Raw genomic sequence first — 26,849 nt, 5'->3', positions numbered from 1 at the left:
ACTATCCTAAATGAGATGTGACACCTAAGAAACTAAGTGAGATGCAAGATGTTGGTTTATTTTAGATTAGATGCTTAACTAGATGAATCCTTTGCCTTAGCTATTTTGAAACTAGTCTCCATAGTAGGTTGTGGAGAGAAGCCTAGGGGAAGATAGAAATGGCTATATTAGTGATACTTCAATTGGAAATCTAAACACTCGATGCCTCTGGCATTGCAGAGACTGTGGCTCTAACCTGTGCAAGGTCAATGTGTTAACCATTAAAGAGGGTCTAGACTTCATAAGCTAGATGAGAAAGGAGATCCAAGAGTCTTTCAAACAAGCTTATGCTTTAAATGCAGGGCTCATCATATGATACAAGTGCAGGATGAGAGATTACCTTTAATGAGATTGTTAAATTTCTTAAGCACCTGGAGACAAATTACAATGATATTAGAACAATGAAGTACTTAAATCAATATACTATGACAATCTTCACTAAAAGAGGAGATGCTCAATGGAACAAGATAAAAGGCGCCAAAATGTGTGAAAACTTGAGAATCCACCCGAATCACCACTGCAATAAACTGATATTACTTCTTCTACATGTTAATCCATGCAAGTTATTTATGGTGTTCTACTGTAAATATCAAAGTAAATACAATTGCAACCTACACCATTTAAATTTATAAGCGAAAACTGAACAGGAAATAGATACAACACAATGACACCGTTATTTTTGGACGAAAGTCCCCAGAAAAACCCAATACGGGAAAACAATGCAACAACTCTGAGGGTTTTATTATTATGCAGTAGTAAATCTGAGTACAATTTGTTGGAAGCCCGACTAGCTATTCGATATAGAGAGAAACTGGACAAAACAAATAGTGAGATGATCTCACCTTGTCACTGGAAGAATTTGACCCTTATCTCATTGGAAGGAGGCTTTGCTTCCCTTCTGTGTCAGCCTCTGCACAGCTCTGCATCAACCCTATGCAATTTCTTCGTCACCTCTTTTGGGGACTGCGCTACTCCTCTCCCAGATCCTTTGTTGCCCATAAAATTTTATTTTCTGCCTACTGATCTCACACACCGGTTCCTGGCTTCTTAAACTTGATTTCTTTAGCATGAATTCGATCTCCCTCTAGGCTCTGTGCTTCCACTGGGTTAGCTCTGTGTGGGCTAGCGTCAACCTCTCTCTGGACGTTGTTATGCCCTCTCTGTCTTGTACTCTCCGGCCAGGAAAACTTCCCTCTTTTGGATAATATCTTTGCCCCTCACTGCAAAAGATCACTTCGAAATTCTTTTTGGTAGTTACTTTGCTTTAGAAAATCGATCTTCTTTTCTTCACTTGATGTGTTCTCCAAGTGCCCATCAAGCCTTCTCTTATAATCCTCTCGTTGATTAATCAACGACTCAGATTAGATCTTAATCAATGGCTAGGATCATATTGACTTGATCTCCGCCTTCTTCTAGAAGTTTCACTCATAGTTTAGATTAATACCCATTAATTATTTTAATTTCCTAAGTTTAGACTTAGAGTCCCATTTAATAATTAATTATTTTAATAAAATTGTCTCTTGGTGGAATTTCCCAAAATGATTTATGGGTATTGGAGAATGCATGTGTCTAAGCCTACCTACAAAATTCGAGACTTAGAGCACATTCGATGCTACCAGAAATCAACACTCCCTCTCAGCGAGGAATGTGCTCTAGCAATGCACCCTTCTGAAGCATCACTCTGTTTTGTAAGATCTCCTTTTGCGCTGTTGATGTCTGACACCTTGTCCACCAACTACTATGCAAATGTTGCATTTGTACTGTTGCTGACCCTGCCATTGTCAACACTGCATCCGTAATGCAACTCTCTCTCATTTCTGCATCCATGCTGCTGCTGGTACTGCCACTGCCAACTTCATCTGCAGTACAACCTTTTCCAACTGTTGCTGCTATTGCTACTGCATCAACAACGGAAAAGCATCCCAAATTACTGAACTGGTGTTCAGTATGATGCATCTCGCTGCTGGAGTCTGATTGCTGTTAGTCTTTGTGTTGACCCTCTGATTCCTCTGTGCTCCTGTTGACGTCTGCTTTTTTGCCATATGCACTGCTGCCAACTCTGCTCTGCGCTGCTCGGTCTTTGGCACTCCTAATCATTGCAACTGTCACTCTTGCACTCCTTTGCACCAATTGACACTAGTCCATCCTGCTACATCTAATTTTGGCTCCTGTGGCAAGGAATTGATCTGAGAGGTGGGATCCTTAAGGATCTTGCCCATCTATAGCTCTTCCGAACTACAAATCTAAATCAGCCCACCTCCCTCCTGGAGGTATCTCGACTATCATGGCAAACGCATCCTCCTCGATCTTCGCGGCCGCAACCTTTAGATCATGCTTCTCATCTTGGTCCTTCTTCCTGAGAGGACATTGTGTTGTGTAGTGACCCATTTCACCACACCTGAAGCATTTAATCTTCGAAATGTCCTTCTTATGCTTTCGTTGCTCCTATTGCCCCTTGGATGCAAGGGTTGCATTCTCATCCTCCTCCTTGGGCTTCGACCCAGTGTTGCTACTTCTGTCAAGTTTACACTTGACCAAGTCTCTCTTTAGCTCCTCTTGCTTAAGAGTCGCTCACATCTCTTCCCAATTTGGCAAGGTCACCCTGCCAAGGATACTCTAGACAAAGACTTGCCAATCTTTGAAAACATATTTTAGGGCCAGTCTTACCATCTCGAACCCTTGAGGTAGATACTAGACCCCACAACTACTAACTCATCTCGGGTCTCTTGAAGCTTCGTGAGGAACGGATCAATGCGTTCCCCCTTCTACATCTGTATGGATCTCATCTTCTGCTCTAGGTACGTCTTCCGCTGCTCGAAAGATCCCTGATACAGCATAGACACCGCATCCCACATCTCCTTAGCAGTCCCTATGCTAGCGGTGTGACAGACTACATGATCCTCCACTTTGTCGAGGATTATTCTCTTTGTCTTCGCCATTTCTCCTATGTACTTGAGCGGTTTTGGATCCGTAAGAACAACCATCACGTTGTCAGCGTAGGATTTGAGAAAATGTTCATCCAGAAGGCACGACATCCTTGCCTTCTAGATTACATAGTTGGATGCCGAATCCAACTTGTCCTGATCTCTCAGTCCACTGGCTGCCATCTCTACCAAATAGAAAGTCGAATGAGCTCCTCTCTCCTCTGTGTTGCTGCTGGGCTAGCCTATGCACTCCATGCTAGAGTCAGTAGATCTGTTGCCCCTTGCTGTTGCTCAGTTGATGAGAATTCAAACTTCTTGGCTGGAAGTCCTTTGTGGAAGAATTCCCTCAACTGTGTCTCTCTCTTCCCTCTGATGCCTTTCTGCCTAGCAATTGCCTGCAAAAATTGTGTCCCACCAGAAAAACCCCTCTTCATTGAATCCTTTGTTGCATTGCTCCCTTTGTCGTTGATATTTTTCGATCTAGAAATCTTACCTCTCTGTCGACTCACTCAGAGAGATTTAGTACGAAAATCTAGCCCTCTTGTCCTGAACTGCGCAAACCATTTGGGGATTCAAATTACTTCGTCTGCAGGAATTTCAAATTCCCTTCTTCCTTCAACGCTGGGTCTTTCGGCTCTGTTCTTCTTGCTTCACCTGCAGCTCCGATACCATGTGAAAAATTCAAGAAACCACCCGAATCATTGCTGCAACAAACTAATATTACTTCTACTTGTTAATCCATGCAAGTTATTTACAGTGTTATAATGTAAATATTGAAGTAAATACAACTGCAACCTACACCATTTAAATTTATAAGCAGAAACAAGAAACTGAACAGGAAATAGATACAACACAATGACACTGTTATTTTTGGACAAACATCCCCGGTAAAACCCAATGCGGGTAAACCAGTGCAACAACTCTGAGGGTTTTGTTATTATGCAATAGTAAATATGAGTACAATTCGTTGGAAGCCTGCTTGGCTATTCAATACAGAGAGAAATTGGACAAAACAAATAGTGAGATGATCTCACCCTGTCACTAGAAGAATCTGACCCTAATCTCTATGGAAGGAGGCTCTGCGTCCCTTCTGCAGATCTGTGTCAACCCTACGTAGTTTCTGTGTCAGCCTCTGCGCAGATCCGCGTCACCTTTGCTGGGGACTGCACTTCTCCGCTTCCGGATCCTCTGCTGCCTAAAAACTTCGATTTTCTGCATCCCGGTCTCACACCTTGGCTCCCGACCTTTGAAACTCGATTTCTTCAACAGGAATTTGATCCCCCTCTAGGCTCTGCGCTGCCACCGCGTTAGCTCTGCATGAGCTAGCGTCAACCTCTCTTTGGACGTTGTTTTGCCCTCTCTGTCTTGTACTCTTCGGCCCAAAAAAACTTCCCTCTTCCGGAAACTATCTCTGCCCCTCACTACAAAAGATCACTTTAAAATTCTTTCCAGTCGTTGCTCTGCTTTAGAAAATCGATCTGCTGATCTTCACTTGATGTGTTCTCCAAGTGCCCATCAAGCCTTCTCTTATAATCCTCTCGTTGGTCAATCAACGACCTAGATTAGAACCTAATCAATGGCTAGGATCATATTGACTTGATCTTTGCCTTCTTCTAGAAGTTTCACCCATGGTTTATATTAATACCCATTAATTATTTTACTTTCCGAAGTTTAGACTTAGGGTCTCATTAAAAATAATTAATTATTTTAATAAAACTGTCGTGGAATTTCCCAAAACGATTTTTGGGTATTGGAGAATGCATGTGTCTAAGCCTCCTTGCAAACTTTGAGACTTAGAGCACATCCGATGCTACCAGAAATCAACAAAATGTTGTTAAGATTAGGACAATTGCTGATGAAACACAACAATGGTAGAATGCTAATTAGATAATGACCAAAAACAAAAGAGTGCCAATGTGACAATTAGATACAAGAAAGAGAGAGAGCTTAAATACAATTAGCAATTCCTTTTATCATGATTATGATTATCAATTGACTTGATTAGCAAGAATGTAAAATTAGATATTGAGCTTGCTTGCAAAAAATAATATCCACAAAAGAAATTTTCACAATAAACAACCAGAATAAGCAAAGTATCCAATTATTCAATTATCCACTTATTGTGATAGCAATAACAAGTAAAAATATCCTGCAGAGCCAATGTCACAATGAAATTAAAGGAAAGAGCATTTCGTTTCTTAGAGCAATGAGCCAATTCGATTAACCTTTTAGAGCATTTATGAATTAGATTCACCAATTATGTTCTTTGAAGCAATGAAAAGCACTGAAGTGCAAATTGCCAATGCTTGAGATGACAAGACACTAATGAATCTTTTGACCAAACTTTAAGTCCAAATCACTTGAGCAATTAATGTTTATTAATTAGATGAGTTCCTTAGTTATTTTTATGTGAAAATTCCTAAACTCGGAATCCCTACTGCAACAAACTGATGTTACTTCTCCTACTTGGTAATCCATGCAAGTTATTTACTGTTTTCTACGGTAATTATCAATGTAAATACAACTGCAATATTCACTATTAAAAATAATATGCCGAAACAAGAAATTGAACAAGAAAGTGATAGAACACACATTTACGAAATCCCTTCAGCAAATATTAAAAGAAATTCTACTGTAGTTATCACACAATTACCCAGAGAAAAATACATGCACAAGAGCCAATCACATAAACACAATTATTTTTGGACAGTTGTCCCTGAAAAAACACAATGTGGGAAAACCGGTGTAGCAGATGAGGGCTTTCTTAATCTTCAACAACAATTGCTTTTACAAGGAATGATTTTACAGAGAAACGGAAAGAAAACACCTGAGGCTTTCCCTTTGAGACCTTTTGACACTTTGGAGACCCTGCTCCCACTTCTGCGTCACCCCTGCGTCACTTTGTGTGGCCTAGCGTGGCTCTGCGTCAACCATCGTAAGCTCTGCGTCTCTCCTATGGACTACGTCTCTCTCTGCGCTATCTCCCACTGTCCCTGCATCACCTTCTCCTCTGTCACTGCCTGCTGCTGATACCCTCCTCTTCCTCCACCCTGCAACTCTCCCTCTGAAATCGATCTCCTCTACTTGAGAATCGATTTTCCTTGAGATACTGAGTATCTGCCGGTGTGTCTCCAAATGATCCTCAAGTCTTCTTTTATACTTTTCTTGTTGACGAATCAATGACCGAGATTAAGTTCCTAATCAATGACTAAGATTAAAACAGATTTGATCCTTGTCCCTTAGAAGCTTCTCACCCTTATCTTTATTAATACCCATTAATATTTTTATTTTCCTTAGTTTAGAGTTAGCAACCCATTAAAAATATTAGTTATTTTAATAACTCCTCATTAGGGTGGAAATTCTCAAAACGATTTCTGAGTCTTGGAGATCTCATGTGCCTTAGCCTCTCCTCCAAATTTCAAGGCTAGAGCACATCCGATGCTACCAAAAATCAACAAATAGGATCAATTCAACCTTTTGAAGAAAGTATTGATGTTTGGTCCTTTCCCCTCATCTTGTCCGAGATACGGACATCATTGGTTGCTACGTTCCATCCCCGAACCTGCGCTGGGTCCACGTGGCCTCGTGTGGTCCCATTTCTCAATAAAGATTATTCGTCAAGGACCATTTGGGAATCCAAGTTTCCCAAGGATTATAGGGATTGAGAACCTTGTTTATAAGCCTATCCTTTCTCCCTCAACCCTCCAATCCTCACCCCTTACCCCCGGTGGAACAACTCCCTTGCTTAAAGAGCAAGCAAGTTCCATTCTTTACTCCATCCTTTGGAAAGGGTTTTCAGGGTCACTTCTCACCTATCCATTGACATATACTTTACAAGTGATCCCTACACTACCGAGGCTCCTCCCATTGGTGAACTTACATAAAGCGCAGGGAGACTTAGCCGTGGTGACAGTGGGCTAAGCCTCCACCGTTGTCCTTAACCTAGCAGTTGTCCTCTTAGGAACCCCTTTAGGTCACCTGCTGGTTTGAATGGTAACAAGACTCACCCCATGTGCCCTTCTGCTGGTACAGTTATGAGTTGTGGTGCACTCTCTGTCATCATATTCAGTTGGTCAATTCTTTGGGAAATCTGTTGTTGTGATTCTTGGGAGTTTTTGTTAACTTAGATTGAGATGCTCATCATCAATGTCCTTTCTTTTAAACAAATTTTGAAGGATGCAAGCTTGAACAAATTATATTATTTTCATACTAAACAAACATTAAAGATAATCATGACTACATGCAATAAAACAGTTGGACACATTTGATAAATAATTGTTGAAAATTAACGAATCTTTTTCTTTTTGTTCATGGCAGACCTGGATAGTAAATTTAGGTATTTCCTCAATGAAGATTCAGAAAGTACCACAGTGGGAACTGTTGTGAGTCTTCTGATACGAACTGCTCAAAAAGTTCCAAGGCTTGCAGAGGCTCGATCCCGCCAACTCATCCCTCTCTTTTTAACATTTCTTGGTTATTCTAACCAGGATAGTGCCAGGTATGCTTGAACATTCCAGTTTTTTACTTCGTATTGTACTCAGTTCTGTTGGGTTTCCTAAACATGACTTAGTTGTAAATTGTCCTATGTTTCAGTGTTGAAATCTATGACAAGAGCCAATGTAAAGGGAAGGAGAAGAGAGACATTATCAAGGAATGGCTAATTTTGATTAAAGAAATGAGAAACCCCAGATCATTTTTTAGAGGTCATTTTCTTAAGGAAATTCTTACAAACAGGTGGGTTTCGAGCATTTGCCTGTTTGGTCTATATTCTGGGTGTCTTTCCTGACATCTCAAATGCGTATTTTGTTCTATCATTTAAGAAAGCTAAACTCTTTGAGTTTTGTGTGCTTGACTTTTGTTTTCCTCCTCTGTGACAAATATTATTTTGACATCATTATATTTCAAGGTTTCAATTCAGTTTTGTTGCTTTATTTGATTGTGTCTTTCATTAAATCCATTGGAGTACACAGTTCGGTTGAAACTTGAAATGTGTGTAGGGCCAATCTTTTCTAACGCTGATGTATTTGAAATTTCTTTTATTATTCTCACCTATGTCTGCTGTTATGGAATTCATCTAACAATTCATGTAATGAACCTTTTGTAGGCTTCTAGAGCAAAGTGATCCTGATATTCAGCTTAAAGTTTTGGAATGTTTGTTGAATTGGAAGGATGGTTTTTTGCTTTCATATGAGGAACATCTGAAGAATTTAATTTCTCTGAAGACTGCACGTGAAGAAGTGACGACATGGAGTCTGTCTAAAGAGAGTCAACAGATTGAAGAGGGTCACAGGGATGAATTGATTCCTATAATTATACGGATACTCATATCAAAGGTCAAGAAGATTAAGGGTGGCTCTTCAAGAAAGGTAGATATGTGTTTTTTTCCTTCTGAAAAGCATAGTGTGTTAATTTTGTGTTAGCTACAAATTCACTTATTGTGTATGTGAATACTTCGTTTTAATATAAGACCAGCTTAAAATAGGATCAAGGCAGTCCGAGGAACATTTTCTTACTTGTCCCTGCTGCTTGAAGCAAAAAATGCACATCTTGAAGGACCAAACTAGAGTCTCTGACAACTTTTGCACGTTAGTGTGGAGTTTGTGGAGAGCTGTTTATCGTCCACAGAATCACAGATTTTTGAAATTCTTCTGTCAGAATTAATGGCTAAGCTCCTTGTGCATGGTTTCAGCAGTGCATTCCATTTTGCGATTTCCAAAACGTGTCCCCATCCTCCACACAATCTTTCCATGTTCTTTAGAGACAGACTAATATAGCACTTTGTTAACGTGACATAGCAACTCAGTTGCAGGTCCCAGATTTTCATTTTTTATGCCCTGATCAAGACTTCTTTTTGACTTCCACTGTTTGCATAATATTGGCTGCTTTAAATAATATGACACTTACTTCTGACTGCTTGCTTATATGATCATATTTTTCAATTTCCTTGGAAATTTTAATGTCTATGAATTGCATTAATTTTTTCTTGTGGATCTTTACCTGCAACTTGCAAGGAAGGTATGTATATGCTTTTAAATTAAACAAATATACATTAAACTTATTGCTTTGACAAATATATGATGAATTAGTTTAGAATAGAATCTTGGATTAAAGATGATTCGTTTTGTTTTTGAGGCTTCGCCAAAGCTCATCATGTTATTTTATTGTCCAGTCTGCAGGCATTCTCCAAAGGAAGGCAGTTCTGTGGTTTTTGGCACAGCTTGAAGTGAATGAGTTGGCTCCCTTTTTCACTTTGCTTTTGAAATCTCTTCAAAATGCATTTATTGATGAGCATACCTCAATCTGTGGATCAAAATATTCTTGGGAAGCTGCTATAGAACAAGGCACAGCAATGGATTTCATTAATTTGATTAGTATAGAAGGAGTTGCTACTTTGCCATACAAAAAGAAATCAGGATTTTTGCATGTAGTGAAGGATGTTTTGGAGACCTTTGATGAAGCAAGAATGGTGCCTTATCTTCTCCCATTATTAGCATTTGTCCTTCGTATATTAGAATCCTGTGCATTAAGTTTAGAACATCAAAAGGATGCCATCTTCAATCATAATAGTACACAGGGGGTTGAAACTCCTGCTGACTATGAGATGCCCGATGTAGCAATGTTAGAAAAGGTAAGTGATACAGACATAACTGGGGAGCAAAAGCAACCTTATTCAGTGGACTCGAAGATGTCTGAGGCAGATAACTTCCTCGATGCAGATTTTTCTGTGCAGAAATTGGAGAATATATCGGCATCACCCATGTTAGTTGCCAGTGGGGTTCAGATTAGAAGTGTCACTATGAGGCATGGGGGGAAAGATAAGGACCCAGCATTGTTTCTTAGTGGAATGAAAGACTTGAGATCATTATGTCTCAAGGTTATTTCCATTGTGCTGAATAAATATGATTCAATTGATTATGGTTCAAATTTTTGGAATATATTTTTTACAGCAGTAAAACCATTGGTTGAGAAGTTTACACAAGAAAGTGGGAGCAATGAAACACCTAGCTCATTGTTTATTTGTTTTCTGGAAATGAGTAAAAGCTTAAAGCTTGCTTCATTTCTTCAGAGAGAGAAATCACTTGTCCCCAATATTCTGTCGATTCTGTCTGTTAAAAGTGTGTCTGAAGCCATGGTTTCAGCTATTCTGAGTTTCGTTGAGAACCTTCTGAATTTGGAGGATGGAAATGATGAAGATCAAGAGAATGTTTTGCTGCAGGAGATTCTTTTACCACATCTTGATATACTCTTCACAAGTATGCAGAATTTGGTTCAACTTCGCCGGGAGAGCAAGAGGTAGTAACTTGTTGGATTTGGAATTCCTTTGTTGCTGTCTATTTTTTCTGCTGTATTTTATGTTTTAAATTGATATTCTGTATTATCCAGTCTCCTTTAAGTTGTATGCATTGCTAAGTTTGTGTTGCAAAATTCTTCAAATAGTTACTTCAAGGTTGCAAATTATTTTTGAAATAGCAAATTATCAGGAATCATTGACTGAAATTATTTGAAAAAATAGAATGAGAGATAAACAACAACACGATAAAAATGGATCCTTCTGCCAATGATACCCACAGCACTCTTCTTCATATCACTGCTTTAGAATTCTCTCCCGATGTTGCAAAAATCACTCTCAACCCTTCTTCAATGTTTTTGCTTCTGTAAGAATTACTTGCTGCTGTAGAAAATGTGTTCGAAACATCAGCATACTTAATATTTTAAAAGAAGCCAATTTATGCTCTCTTTCCTTTTTATATTTTTATTGAAATATTGATAATTAAATTCCAAATTTCAGCTTTAAAAGCACAGTATTGCGTTAAGTTGCATGGAGGCTGATACATATATGGTTCCAGCGCGCGCGCACACACACACATACATATGTTCCACCAAGTTTCCGGGAAGAGGAGGTGAGGGAGCGAGGATATGCAGGACCGGCCTATGCAAAAGCTCCCCACAAATTTTTTGGAAGCATGGGGGGACGTCAGGGTTTAAAAAACTTATAAATATAAAATATAAGTTATAAACTGATGAATCATATAACTGAAACAAATTTAAAATGAAAAGCTGCAAAGCATGATCATTGATATCATTATCATATAAATTATAATTTATAATCATACATCATACATTATGATTAAACCATATTGATGTTCCACTTCCTATTTTGAACATTGAACATTGAATATTGAAATAAAATTATAGAAGTCAAGTCTGATACATCAAGAGTCAAATTTTATTGAGTCAGAATAACATAAGAACATCAACATATCAAAAGATAAATGAGCATAATTTTGCTCAAGGTAATGCCCCGCTAGTCTCTGCATCCAGCTGCTGCATGAATAAATCAGGATCAACTTTATCACCATCTGAATTTGAATCACTTGCATTCTCAAACATGCTAAGTGGCACACCAACCAACCCCATCTGTGTCATCAAGTCTCACCTCCATATCTACCTGTGCATCATCCTCTGGATCAACATCCCATTGTGTTGCTGGTCCCTTCAAATACTTATATGTCTTCCTGTTCAAGAAGTAGGGCACTGTGCACAACAACTAACTTCTCAACGCTTTTAGAGGTAAGCTTGTTCCTCTTGTTAGAGTGGATGAAGCTATATGTGGACCAATTCCTCTCTGCTGCAGAGGAACTAGCAATTTGAGACAACAAACACATAGCTAGATGTTTGAGCTTTGGAGCACCATCCCCATGCATCCTCCACCAACCAATCGGGTCATCTTGGGCTAGATCTATGCGATCTGCCCGAGTACCACGTGTGTTGAAGGGGCCACTAAGAGATGCAAACTGAACAAACTGTTTTCAAAATCTTACCTCCTCTTCATTGTACATCTTTGCAATTACATCTAAGAAGCCATTCTTTACCTCATGATCATCAATAGGAGGCATACTCTAGGTCTTTCAACATACTGTTTTGGATTTAATGTATATGCTGCCATACGGAAAGGTGTGTTCATGAGATCCCACCTATGCTGAATGATGGGTCAAATTTGGGATGTATAGAACTCTAATGAGGGCTCCTTATGCTGAATGGATGCCTTCACACGACCCAACATGCTATCAAAGGTTTCATAGATTTATCCAAGACTAGGAGCATATGAATCAGTGTAACGAATGACCTCCACAATAGGGCCCAAGAATGACACCAAATAAGAACAATTTGCCCACCAATCATTGTCAAACACTTGAAGCCTGACCTTCTTCCCCGTGTCTGTCTTTGATTCTGACCACCTTACCCACTTTGAATTCACAACCATGGATTGTAGAGGCACTTGTACCTCTAGCATCCTCTCCAATAAGAGAAAATAGCTAGCATATCTAGTATTAGTGGGCTTGAGGAATTCCTTCTTCGTGTGAGCCCTGTACATGGCCAAGGAGGTGTGGTGGCTGCAGATAAACATTTGCACATCTCTCGCAACTGTCACCAAGTCTGATATCCACTGAATTGTGCCAATGTCTTTCAGTGCATTATTGAGTGCATGCACACAACAAGGAGTCCAAAATATATGTTGATATCTTCTTTGAATCAATAACTCAACTGATCTACAAACTGCTGCTGCTTCTGTCACAACCTGCACCACACTTTCCAGAACAGTCAACAACTTTAAGAAAGAATGGACCTTTTGAAGATGACATTATCATGTTGATTAGTGGGCGTTTTCGAATGTCAATCTATCCATCCATAACAATAGAGCAACCAAACCGCAACAATGTTTGTATCGTTCTCTCTTTTTGCACATTAATTTTGGACACTTGTCTATCTAAAATTGTTGTTCGTAGCTTATGTTCTCTGGGTGGTACATATGAAGGCCTTATTCTTGCAATTGCTTGGACCATTTCCTTGTAATAAGGAGAACAAACAACATGGAAGGCAATTCCATTGGAAAAAAGAAATTTTCCAATTGCATCATCTGTGTCATCTCGACCTAGAACATTGTACATCCAGACACTGTAGCATCCATTGCACAAGAACGAGATGCACCGGTAGAAACCGTTGTCTTTTTTGATGAAGCACTGGATGGAGGAATATTTGTGGAGGGATCAACATGTCTACTAGAAAACAGTCCTTTTCCAGTGGCTACCCTTTCTAACCTCCATAGTTACTCTCTTAGAGTTGAATTCAGGTTCTTTGAAGGACACATATTGACTCCTTTACTTGTAATAGCCAAAATGTGTTGCTTCACCCTGGTATAGGTGCCAACAAAGTGATGTCCACAAATATTGCAAATCCAATCACGAGAGCCACCACCAACTTTTGGATTTTTTTCGGAAGTCTGGTTACATAAATTAGAAGTGGTTTTAGAGGATTAAATGTCCCCTTTGCAAATTTTTCCAGATCCCTTGTGGGCCCTCAGGATCTACACCATGCAAAGGCCTATTCTGATTTCCAATTGTTGCCCTCTTGTGACTGCTTTCAATTTCTATTTCTTCTTGGGCATCATGTGACTCATTACCACTGTAGCTGTTGTCACTGCCCCCACTGTTCCCAGAAAAACTCATGGTTGTAAGTTCAATGTAACTTGTACCTGCAACAAGGGTTCCGGTTTACTGCTTAAATTTTAATTTTATTTTAAATAAAAATTTATCGTATATGCATATTGATACACAATGAAAAAAAATAAAATGCAAATTTACTATTTAACATTTACACAGTCAACAATGATTGTTGACTGTGTAATACTAACACTATACAATATGAAAATTGAAATTCAAAATTTACAAAAAGCTTAAAAGTCTGTCACTGTATTTTAATTTTTAATTTTTAATTTTTTTTGTAAAACAACAAATGTTAATATTTTTTTAATTTTCGAATTTCAGTGTTGTTGACTGTGTAAAATACTACAATGATTTTAGTATTTTACTCGGTCAACAACACTCTGAAATTCGAAAATAAAAAAAATGAAAATTTTAACATTTACTGTTTTACAAATAAAAAAATAAATAAAATATAGTCAACAGCCTTACAGTGTACAGGTAATAAAAATTTTTAAATTTACAAAAAAATTAAAAAAAATGAAATAAAATTCAGTGTTAGCCACACTCACTATGGTCAGGCGACAAATTCTATCACTCCAGAGCTGCGAGTTGCGATGGGCATTGACACAAATGTGGATTCTGGAATGAACGATTTTCTCATGAAACTACAATCCTCCAGCGACTGTCAAATGAACTCTTGAAATCCACTGTCCAGTAAATTGCCCAGTGGCTCATGAAGTTCGAACTCTAGCAGCGATGGTGGCACGGTGCCACAAGCACAATGGAACACTAAAAAATCGCTGGTTGAATGATGAATCTTGATGGCGGGCTCGTTGGTTTGCAGCGGCGCCCAACAACGATGGTCAATGGTGGCTTGATGGGTTGCAGTGATGCCCAACAGCAATGAAATAAAAAGTAAAATGAAAACCTAAAGCCAAACCCAAATCATATTGTAGTTACTAATTTTTAAATTTTATGATTTAATTTTTTTAAGCAAAAATTTAAAGTCGATTTTTGGCAAAGGAAACGATCCCCTGTCATCCCCGAGCACGAGGGAGCTCAAAAACTCGATCCCTGGGCAAGGGGACACGATCTCGTGGAACACTGGAAAATAATGCTCCAACTCCATGTACTTCATGTCAAATTTAGCTTCAAGATTCTTCTTGCAATCATGGAGGACCTGGATGGCCCAATTAGGAACAGGTCATCTACATATAATACCAGAATAAATTTCTCATTCTTTACCATCAAATACTAGAGATTGGCATTAGCATCACTCTTGAAAAATCCCAACTGCTACAAGTAACTATCAATCCGTCCATACCATGCTCTGGGTGCCTGCTTGAGCCCATATAGGGATTTCTTTAATCTGCAAACATGAGTTCTCTTCTCATGAGTTTCGAAGCCTTTGGGTTGTTCTATATACACCTCATCTTCCATCATCCCATTCAAGAATGTTGTCTTGACATCCATCTGGTGAATCTCCCATACCATTTGCGCTGCTAGGGACATAACAGGGTGTATCGAGAAAATGGGGCGAAGGTCTCTTCATAGTCTATTCCTTCTTTCTGAGCATACCCCTTTGCTACGAACCTTGCCTTGTACTTCTCTATATTGCCATCTGCAACATACTTGATCTTCTAGATCCATCGTGATCCTACAACTGATCTATCTTCTGGTCTAGGTACTGCTTCCTAGACATCATTCGTCATGATGGAGTTGTATTCTTCTACCATGGCATCCACCCATGCTTGGTGTTGAACAACTTCTTGAAAGCTAGAGGGTTCTTCAGCCTGAGCTACCAATGCCTGGTATCTGTTAGGTTGTCTATGTTGCCTTTTCTCAGTTCTAGGAGCTTCAACAAACTCCTTTGCATCCCTCAATGTCTTTCGTACTTCTCTGCTGGTTCTACCAATGGTGGGAGGCTCAACCAACTCCTCCTGATCTTGTCGTTCCATCTGCTGAGAACTATCTGCATTTCCTCTTTCTGAGGAGATACTGGTACTGGTCACTATACTTGATCCAGGTTTCTGTCCTCTTGTCTATCCTCCTTGCTGCCCCTGCTGCTGTTGGACTGATGGAACATCTCCTGGCTGATCTTTTGCATGCATCTCACGAGATTTCCTGAAAGCTCTATCCTCCATTAACTTTGCATCCCGTCTCACCACAACTTTCCTGCTGCTAGGAATGTAGATTCTGTATGCCTTTGAGGTCTCGATGTATCCTGATACCCCTTTTTTGTAGTCTGATCCAGTTTATTGCGCTTCTCATCCGGAATGTGACAATAAGCCACACTTCCGAATATCCAGAGATGACTTTGCTCCTACCCTCTGAAGACCCCTTCGAGCGTTTTCTTCACCAATGCTCTATGGGGAGTTCTATTTTGGATATACACTGCTGTGTTGCAAGCTTCTGCCCATAGATACCTAGGTAGATCTTGATTGTACATCATAGCTTTGGCTGCCCCAACAATAGTTGTGTTTTTCCATTTTGCTACTCCATTATGCCCGAGATTAATTGGAGCTGTCCATTCTCTTTTGATTCACTCCTTTGTGTAGAAATTTGTGAAGTCTTTGTCCGTATATTCACCACCATTATTTGAATGTAATACCTTTATCTTTTTCCCTGTCATATGTTCAACAAGAGCTTTAATCTGTCAGAAACGATCAAAGACCTCATCCTTGGTCTTTAAGAAATAGACGCAATTTTTTTTGGAGTGATCATCGATAAAGGTGACAAAGTATTCGTCACCACTAAGAGCTCTTGTGTTCAGAGGACCAAAGATATATGAGTGCGATCAGGTGCTCATGTCCTAAGTGTCGTAAAATGCTCAAAATTTAAAGTGCTTAGAACTGGTTCAAAGTTGAATGACTGGAAAGTGCTCGTCTTCCTGATTCCGGCGCCGCAAACGGTTCGAAAAACGGTCGCCGTATGAGGAAGTTATGGCAAAAAGAAGAATTTGTCCATAACATTAGAAATTTTAATTTTTCAAAAAAAAATTAAAAAAGGAATATTCTGTCGGCACGAAATTTGAGGCAACCACCCAAACATTAAATGTAACTGCAGTTAAGTTGGCGGAATTTTGGCAGGAGCGCCAAATTTGGCGGACCCGCCATAATTGGCGGAGCTAACTGGAGTTAACGAAAGTTAGCTGGAGTTTTTCTAGGAGCAAACTGGAGAAACTTTAAATGGCCATAACTTTGGCTAGGAAAATCGGTTTTGGACGAATTTTTTTTTGATTTTGGGTATTTTCGACCTTCTGAAGCCATTGGTGCAGGTCTTACAGCCATCTGAGGTCATTTGCAGAGGTTTTGGAGCCGTGAAAGTTCTCGGAGCCACCAGGGCCCAGTTTTGTGAAGACTGTATAGGGTTGCAGGTATCCATTGGAGGTGATCCAATAGTCAATCCTGAAGGATTCAAGTGTTCTGAATCCATTTTTTCCATCTATTTCACCTGTAGATGCTTCTATTCAACTGTATTTTCAGTTTGAGCATTTAATAAAAACAAGGACAAGCCCGGTTGGGAGCTTTGGACCCAACAGACGTAGCCCTGGAGGGGGTGAACTGCTTTATAAACTTCTTTTGCATTTGTGGTTGATTTATTTTGCATAACAAATTCATTTTAATGTGTTAAACAGTAAAAGGAAATAACTCTGCTATGCTTAAATGGGTCATGAACAGCTGAATGTTTCATGTGTTTTCTTTCTGCAAGACATGGAAATCTTTTAAACATGTTTAATTCTGAATTGAATACCTTGCAAACAAATTTCAAGTAGTTTCAAATTCAGATCAGAGTGTATTAATCCTAATGCACATTCTGCTCTATTGTTACTTCTGGAAAAAGCTACTTTAACGTACTCTCCTAGTACACATCCTCTGCATAAGTCATCATGTTCACTACTAAGGACTAGTACTCCTGTAACATTCTCTTTGAGCGTCCTCAGTGCTCCATGGTGTAAATGCCCCATTTGCTTGTGCCATAATTCATTTCGCTCCTTCTCACCATTATAGTTGCTTCCTATCAGTGCCATTGGTGACTCAAGCTGCTATCTATACAACTTGTTGCTTCGAATCCCATTTTGCCTTTTCTTCTTCCAGCTTGGATGCTTGACATATACTTTCTTTCCCAAGAAGTATACATCGTATCCCTTGTCCTATAACTGGGACACTGAAATCAAGTTCATTCCTAATCCTTGCACATGCAGAACATTGGTGGCTCAGATGCTGGTCCCTGCTTCCATCTAAAATGCTATGGTGCCTTTCTCTATCGGAGTACATTTTGTTTTGTTTCCCATAGTAATTTGGAAGTCCATTTGTTCTTCTTGATAGCTCGAGAAATGCTCTCGTACTCCAGTCATATGAATTGAGGCCCTGCTATCAATGTACCAAATATCTGTTGATGCTGAATTTACTAGGCATGCGAATTCTTTATCTAATATGGTAGATAAATCTGAGACACTTTGAGTATCCATATTGTGCCAATTTCTGACACTAACCTGTCCCAACAATTGCTGCAGGAAAAACTGCGTCCCACCTAAGACAACCCCTCTCAGTGAATCTTCTGCCGCGTTGTTCCTTCTACCACTTGATAAATTTCGATTAGAAAGACTTACCTCTCCGTCAACTCACTCAGAGAGAGTTTTCCCACGAAATCCAATCCTATTGGCTTTGAATTGCGCAAGCGCCTTGGAGATTCGAATTATTGCCCCTGCAAGAATTTCAAATTCCTTTCTCCTTTCAGCGTTGGATCTTCCGACTTCTGCTTTCCCTTAGCTTTGATACCATGTGAAAATTTCTAAATAGAAATCCTATTGTAGTGATTAATATTATTTCTTCTACTTATTATCTGAGAAATAAGTTATTCATCGTGTTCTTACAAAGAATATTGAAATATAGTGTACTGCAACCTTCACAATTAAAATATTGTTGAAAGTAAATGTAACCAAAAATATTGGGACAACTACAATAATAATGACAATTATTTTTTGACAATCGTCCCTGAAAAACCCAATATGGGAAAACCAGTGCTGCAGATGAGGGTTTTATTATTCTTTAGCAAATTCATATGTACAAATTACAACTAGCAAAACAGGAATGAGAAAGTTTACAGACGCTTCTTGACAAATTTCTGATTAAGGTGAAGTACTTCCTCTTTCCCAAAATCCTTTTGTGTCCCTCTAGGTCAAACTTCTCACACTTGCCCAACATCAAGCTGCCCACACAGGCTCTGCGTCAATCTATTTCCGCGCTGCCTGTTTCCGTGTCACCCTATTCCTGCTCTGCGTCTTGCTTCCCTGCACTTTCTGAAGATGCCAATGCCCTCTTTTCCTTTCTCACCTGCAACTCTCCCTCTGATTCGATTCTCTCTTTTCGTCGATGTATCTATTTTCTTCCAGTTGGTGATAATGGGAGTAGCCAAGGGTCGACAATCCTGCTTTCTGAATCTCTTTAGAATCTTTGTAGCATATCTTCCTTCCCCAAGGAGGATCTCCCCATTCTTCTGCCAAACATCCAACCCTAAAAATAATGCATCAACCCCATGTCCTTCATGTCAAATTTAGCTTTAGGATTCTTCTTGCAATCCTGTATGAGCCTGGATGACCCTGTTAAAAACATGCCATCCACATATAATACCAAAATAAGTGGCTGATTATCTATCATTAAGTAGTAGAGATTTGGATCAACATCACTTTTGACAAATCCCAACTGCTGCAAGTAACTATCAATCTGACCATACCATGCTTTGGGTGCTTGCTTGAGCCCATAGAGGGCTTTCTTTAGTTTGCAAACATGAGTTTTCTTTTCATGAGTTTCGAAGCCTTCGCGCTGTTCTATATACACCTCCTCTTCTATCACCCCGCTCAAGAATGTTGTCTTGACATCCATCTGGTGAATCTCCCATCCCATTTGAGCGGCCAGGGATATAACTAATCTGATAGAGGTGTATTGAGCAACTGGGGCAAAGGTCTCTTCGTAGCCTATTCCTTCTTTTTGAGCGAACCCCTTTGCCACGGACCTAGCCTTGTACTTCTTTGTACAACCATCTGCAACATACTTGATGTTGTAGATCCATCATGATCCTACAATTGATCTATCCTCTAGTCTAGGTACTACTTCCTTGACATCGTTTGTCATGATAGAGCTGTACTCTTCTACCAATGCCTGATATCTATTAGGTTGTCTACGCTGCCTTTTCTCTGTTCTAGGAGCTCCAAGAAACTCCTCTACGTCCCCTAGTGTCTGTCGTACTTCTCTTTTGGTTCTACCACTGGTGGTGGGAGGCTCAATCAACTCCTCCTTCTAATCCTATTGTTTCATCTACTAAGAACTATCTGGATGTCCTCCTTCTGAGGAAATACTGGTATTGGTCATTGTACTCGATCCAAGTGTCTGTCCTCCTGCCTGTCCTCCTTGCTGCCCCTGTTGCTCCTAGACTAGTGGAACATCTCTTGACTGATCTTTTGCAGGCATCTCACGAGATTTCTTGAAAGTTCTATCCTCCATGAACTTTGCATCCCGTCTCACTACAATTTTCATGTTGCTAGGAATTTAGATTCTGTATGCTTTTGAGGTCTCGTTGTATCCTACGAGATACCCCTTTTCTGCAATTTGATCTAGTTTATTGCGCTTGTCGTATGGAATGTGACAATATGCCATGCTTCTGAATATCCTGAGATAATTGACTGCTAGCTTTTTCCCTGTGAAGACCCCTTCGGGCGTTTTCTTCCCCAATCCTCTATGAGGAGTTTTATTCTGGATATACACCGTTGTGTTGCAAGCTTCTGCCCATAAATACTTAGGTAGATCTTGATCATACAAGAAGCTTTGGTTGCCCCAACAATAGTTCTATTTTGCCGTTCTGCTACTCCATTATGCTCTGGATTATATGGAGTTGTCCACTCTCTTTTGATGCCCTCCTTTGCGCAGAAATCTGTGAAGTCTCTGTTTGTATATTCTCCACCATTTTCTGAACACAACACCTTTAACTTTCTCCCTGTCATATTTTCAACAAGAGCCTTAAACTCTCTAAATCGATCAAAGACCTCATCCTTGGTCTTTAAGAAATAGATCCCAGTTTTTCTAGAGTGATCATCAATAAAAGTGACAAAGTATTCGCCACCACTAAGAGATCTTGTGGACATTGGACCACCGATATTTGAGTTTATCAATCCCAATACACATTTTGCTCTATTGTTACTTCTGGAAAAAGCTTCTTTTGCGTAGTTCCCTAGCATGCATCCTCGGCATAAGTCATCATGCTTAAGGGCTGGTACTCCTGTAACAGTCATTCTGAGCATCCTCAGTGCTCCATGGTGTAAGTTTCCCATTCCTCTGTGCCGTAATTCATTTCGTTCCTTTTCACCATTATAGTTGCTACCTATCAGTGCCATTGGTGACTCACGTTGCAACCTATACAATTTGTTGCTTCAAATCCCAAGTTGTCTTTTTTCTTCCAGCTTGGATGCTTGACGTATACTTTCTTTCCTATGAAGTATACATCGTATCCCTTGTCTTGTAACTCAGACACTGAAATCAAGTCCATCCTAACCCTAGCACATGCAGAACATTCGTGGCTCAGATGTTGGTCCCTGCTTCTGTTTGAAATGCTATGGTGCCTCTCCCTACTGGAGTACATTTTGTTTTGTTTTCCATAGTAATCTAGAAGTCCATTTGTTCTTCTTGATAGCTCGAGAAATGTTCTCGTACTCCAATCATATGAGCTGAAGCTCTGCTATCAATGTACCAAACATCTGCTAACGCTGAATTTGCTAGGCATGCAAATTCTTCTTCTAATCTAGTAGACAACTGTGAGACACTTTGAGTATCCATCTTGTGTCGATTTATGACGCTATCTTGCCACAACAACTGCTGTAGGAAAAACTACATCCCACCTAAGAAAACCCCTCCTCTCGCTGAATCTTTTGCTGCGCCGTTCCTTCTATTGCTGTCAGATTTCGATCAGAAAAACTTATCTCTCCGTCGACTCACTCAGAGAGAGTTTTACCACGAAAATCTAATCCTCCTGGCTTGAACTGTGCAAACCCCTTGGAGATTCGAATCACTGCCCCTACAGGAATTTCGAATTCCTTTCTTCCTTCAACGTTGGGTCTTCCGACTCTTTTTTCTGCTTTACCTCACGTCTGATACCATGTGAAAATTTCTAAATAGAAATTCAACTGTAGTGATTAATATTATTTCTTCGACTTATTATCTCAGAAATAAGTTATTCACAGTGTTCTTACGACAAATATCGAAATATATTCTACTGCAGCCTTCAGAATTAAAATATTGCAGAAAGTAAATGCAAAGAAAAATACTGGCACAAATACATTCACAATGACAATTATTTTTGGACAATTGTCCTCGGAAAAACCCAATGTGGGAAAATTGGTGCAACAGATGAGCTTTTTTTTTATTATTCTTCAGCAAAATCTCATGTACAAGTTACAAGCAACAAAACAGAAGTGAGAAAATTCACAGACGCTTCTTGACAAATCTTTGATCCAGGTGAAGTACTCCTCTTCCTTGTGAATCCCTCTGCCTCCCCAGCGTCAATTTTGCCATGCTAGCCCAACGTCAAGTTGCCACGCAGTCCTAGTGTCAACCCCCCTCGGCGCTGTGTCTCCTTGCTTTGCGTCTTCTTGGCTTGCACTCTTGAAAGATGCTGATGACCTCTCTTCCTTTCTCGCCTGCAACAACTCTCCCTCTGATTCAATTTTCTCTTGCTGAACTTTGACTAGTGAGAAAATCGATCTTACTCGGGTAACTGGGTATCTGCCTCTGTTGTTTCCTCCAAGTGCCCATCAAGCCTTCTCTTATAATCCTCTCGTTGGTCAATCAACGACCCAAATTAGATCCTAATTAATGTCTAGGATCATATTGGCTTGATCTTCGCCTTCTTCTAGAAGTTTCACCCTCAGTTTAGATTAATGCCCATTAATTATTTTAATATCCTAAGTTTAGACTTAGGGCCGCATTAAAATTAATTAATTATTTTAATAAAACTGTCTCTAGGTAGAATTTCCCAAAACTATTTTCGGGCATTGGAAAATACATGTGTCTAAGCCTCCCTGCAAATTTTGAGACTTAGAGCACATTTGATGCTACCATAAATCAACATAAAGGAAAGCCTCATTTGTATTGATCATCATCACTTGACTTGGATTAGCTCTCTTGAAGAGAATTTCACACTTTTTCTCTTGGGTGTCTATTCGAGATCTCTTGATGCATTTCGATATTTTTGGAGCTGAAATTTTGTTCTCTCTTGGAGCGATCTTCTTGATCTTGGATTGGATATATCTATTATTATCTTGTAAGTAAATCTTTTTGAAGATTTCCTTAATATAAAAGATGTCTAATGTGTGGAAATTTTGTAACTAGGTTTTTCTTTTTGTGCCCTAATTATTGAATATCATTGTAAAGGATTGTTAGATTGAAAATTTGTGCATGTTACTCATTGATAACAAGTAGATGAATGTCCCTAGTGGAGTAGAACTTGTTTTCTTTACATGAAAGTCCAGGAATCTTGGGTGGGTAAATGCTAGAGAGTGCTTACTAGGGCATCATTTTGTAGCCTCCTTAAGACAATTTTGGCCAAATTTTGAATCACATAGACTCCATAGCCCAAGAATAAGTCACTAATCCATGCGAAATTGGTGATCACCCTCTTTACCTTTCTCGTTTCCTCCTAAATTTTTGTCCTAACCATAGACGATTAGCTAGGCCCTTGTACCAATTGCATTTGCATTAGAGGGGTGGCATTGAAAAACTAATTGGATAGACTATTGTGTTGTTGTCTTCTCTAGTGACCCTCAAATTTTGAGGCAATTCACATGCCTAGCTTGAGAGAAAACTCAAACCCTAACTCAAACTCCGGAGTTGATTGAACATTTTGGGTTAGTGGTTTTGAAGGTCATTTGTCCATCAAATTGGAGGAAATTCATCTCTCTAAACCTACCTCTTCACTACCTTGGCCTAGTGTGCTCTTTAGAGGGTCTCCTCCCACGATTGATCATAAACCCTAGGTCTTACGTGGTCCCACTCTGGCCTTCTCAAGGATAGCGATAATTTATTTAAATGCATATAAGCATCCTTCAAGGCTTCTTGAGAGGTCCTAGTCATCTTAGGAGCCTTGACCTTAGGAATTCTTATCATCATTGAATATCATTAGCCCTAGATCTATGTCTCCTCGTAGGCCTGTCTTGGAGAGCCATTAACTTATTCTTGAAGCATTGAGCCATCACTTCAACCTTTCCTTTGAATGGGCCTTGGAAATCACATCATCCCTTGCCATTGATCCTATCATTCAAGTGATTTCCCTCATAACGGGACTCCTTCCATCAGTGAAAGTTCGTAAAGAGCAGGGGACAGTGACTGAGGTGACAGTGGGTCTTTGTCCCATTATTGTCATTTGGTCTAGTAGTTGTCCCTGGGGTACCCCTGCTATGACCCCTGCAAGATTGGGTGGTAACAGGACCATCCCTCTTCCCTTGAAATCTCATTCTCATTGTTAGACTAGTTACCTTAGCAATAGGTAGATGAGATCACCCTGTTGAAGGAAATGTAACTAGGTTCGGTCTTCATAAATGTACTTTTGATATTTGTATTAATTCAAGAAAAATAAATATTATTTTTATAATATATGTCAATGAGTTTCTTGGCACTGAAGTAGGTCTAGCACATGTTAAAGTGCTATAGGTAAATCAAAAGGTCAAAAGAATTATGTTAAAGACTTTAAGGGTATGTTACATTGTATAAGTGTCAAGGAAGTCACTTCCAAGCAAAGTCAAGTCCCCTCCTATGCAAAGGCACCATCAAAGAGTCTCCTCCAAGCATGTGACACCACCAAAGAAGCCATCCGAAGCAAGCATAACAAGTTGACCTGCAGACTGTCCTCAAGTCGACCTTCTAGTCGGCCGAAAAGGAGGGACAATCCTCTATATATAGAGGCTGTCCTCTCTACTATAACACACTGAAATATCTCTGAAATCAGCAAAGAGAAGTAGCTGAAAAAGAGAAGGGAAAGACTAGTCTAAAGGGTCTCCAAGACAAGCGAAGGGAGATGGAAGAAGGCTGAAGTGAGGAGGACTGTTTCTAGGGCTAGAAACAGTGACACATGCGAAGAAGAGGAGGGTAAATCTGTGGGTATGGCAGCAACATCAAACAGTTCATGAATTAGTGTTGGTTGGGTTTGAAACTAGGCCTATAAGGCCTCCCAAGTCAAGCAAAGAAGCCTATCTTTCTAGCGAAGGAAAAGGACCCTAATTCTCTAGGGTACCTCTCACACGTGCGAGAATTAGGGCTGCATTGATGTCACACTAAGCCTAGCACCATACATCAAGAAGAAACTTAGATGATCAAGAGAAGGAATGAGTATCCTTAGGTGAAGGATATCACTAAGTAAAAGTGTCTCTTCTAGAAGATCTACTTATAGTGGAAGGAAGAACGAAGTGCCAGAAGAAGGACGAAGTGCTGGGGAACGAAGTGCCGGAAGGAGGTAAACAAAGTGTCGGGAAACGTAGTGCAAAGAAAAGGAAGGACTTGACTTGTGCTTGGAGGATCTTCTAGTCAAGAGTCTAGGGTTTGGCATTGGTCAAGGTAGAAGCTTCAATAAGAGAAAAATTACCAAAGGGTTTTCCTCAAGAGAAGAGAGGTTTTGGCCCTGGTAGAGAACCAACATCTTGTTTTATGTTTTGATAGTAGTTTGATGAAGCACACACACATGAATTAATAAGAGAAGAAGAAGATTAAGCTAACAAAAGACAAATTGTAAAAAGACTTCACAAATTGTTATCTAGTCTCGAAGAATCACTCTACACCTAATTGCCCTAGATTCTTCAACATGGTATCAGAGCTAAGGTGACACATCAAGGAAAGGGCATCTCAAGAACACTCATCAAGGAAAGACATCTACAAAAGTTGAAGCATCAAGCCAAATCTACTCAAAGAAAAGAAAGCCTACCATCTGTCATTCATCAAGGAAGACTACATAGCAAGAAGAAGAGCCTTGCACATAGACACCTGCAAAGAAGAGCAAAACAAAAAGGGATGTACGTCATCTACATGTTACCAAGCAAATCTCTTCATCAAGCAAGTCCACTTGGAGAAGACAACTTGAAGAACATCAAGGCAAAACATCAAGTCTTAAAGGAGGAAGTAAATACATTACATCTCAAAATCTATCAAGTATATGTCCCCTTCTGCATATACATCAATGTCTTTTTGCAAGGAAAGCAACAAATTGGTAGGTACCAATAACTTTCTTGCATGGAAGAAGAGGACTGATTTACTTCTCAAGGGGAATGAACTTCTAGAACATGTCAAAGGGAATATTGCTATCCCAGCTAAGACTCAAGCCTTAGCCAAGTATGATAAGGATTAGACAAGAGCTCAAAGGATTCTAATAGAATCTATCAAGGACTCTCTCATTCCTTATGTCTCCAAATTTGAAACATTAAAAGAAATTTATGATAAGCTAGTAGAGCTATTCTCAGTATCTATAGCCAGAGAAGTGATATCCCTAAGAAATGAATTGTACAAAATGAAGATATCAAAGGAAGGAATAGCTCCCTACTTCATGAAGATCTCTGAGATGAGAGATCAACTTCAAGAGCTTGGTGAAGTTACGCCTGACAGAAAAATGACAACTGTAGTACTCAATGCTCTACCTTAGGATAGAGGCAACTTCACATCAAGCATATATGCCAAGAAGGAGGCAAACACACTCAGTGAAATGTGGTCTCTATACAAGACAGAGGAAACCAGACTTAAGGCAAAGGAAGACGTGAGATCAAAGGAGCAAGCATTTACTACCATGGCCAAGAGAAAGGCTAAATTTGGCAAATTTGGTCCACGAAGAACAAACAACAAAGACATGTCCAAAATCCAATGTGCTATGGATGTCAAGAATATGGACACTACAAAAGGAATTGTCCTAAGCTTAAGAAGGACAACAACAATAAAAGAAAGAGGGAAGAAGCTCACATGACTCAAGAGGTGAAAGAAGAAGAAAATAGGCAAAAGAAGGTAGATCCTCCGTATCTCTACGATGACTAAGTCAAACTCTTTACTTCAAGTCTTCTTTGAAGGTTTTGAGTAGAATAGGAGCATGTAGAAGTTGCATGGTTAGAAATATATTCTAGAATATAGGAGCATGATGGACACAGCTCAAAATATTCATGTAGAAGGGGCATACCTAGAATAGGACCTCATCTACTATGAAAGAAAATTAATCATGAATAAGAATCTTAGAAGACCTCCTTCATCAAAAGGAAAGAAACATTTGCAGGGTAAGGGTCTTCAAGATCCTATGATGGAATCTTCAAAAGAAGATTCATGAATAAGAAGCAGATGTCTCATTGGGAAGTCCCATTTATGGGACTCAAAAAAAAGGGTGATGTGCA

The 26,849-nt window shown here is 39.6% G+C and overlaps 1 protein-coding gene across 1 annotated transcript in view; it reads left to right on the top strand.

Moving 5' to 3' along the window:
* Positions 1 to 26,849, top strand: part of LOC149210713 (uncharacterized) — a 294,028-nt gene that overhangs the window by 233,898 nt on the left and 33,281 nt on the right. Inside the window, 4 exon segments of the mRNA XM_089396762.1 lie at positions 7,281 to 7,461; positions 7,557 to 7,697; positions 8,068 to 8,329; positions 9,133 to 10,256. Coding sequence (XP_089252888.1) covers positions 7,281 to 7,461; positions 7,557 to 7,697; positions 8,068 to 8,329; positions 9,133 to 10,256 — 1,708 coding nt within the window.

The sequence above is a fragment of the Pinus tabuliformis genome, chromosome 1_2 (genome assembly GCF_031772625.1).
Source record: "Pinus tabuliformis cultivar Carrire ecotype Pingquan chromosome 1_2, CPIR1, whole genome shotgun sequence".
Taxonomy (NCBI): Eukaryota; Viridiplantae; Streptophyta; class Pinopsida; order Pinales; family Pinaceae; genus Pinus; species Pinus tabuliformis.
The sequence above is the reverse complement of the archived record's forward strand: the minus strand, read 5'-3'. Positions and strand labels throughout refer to the sequence as shown.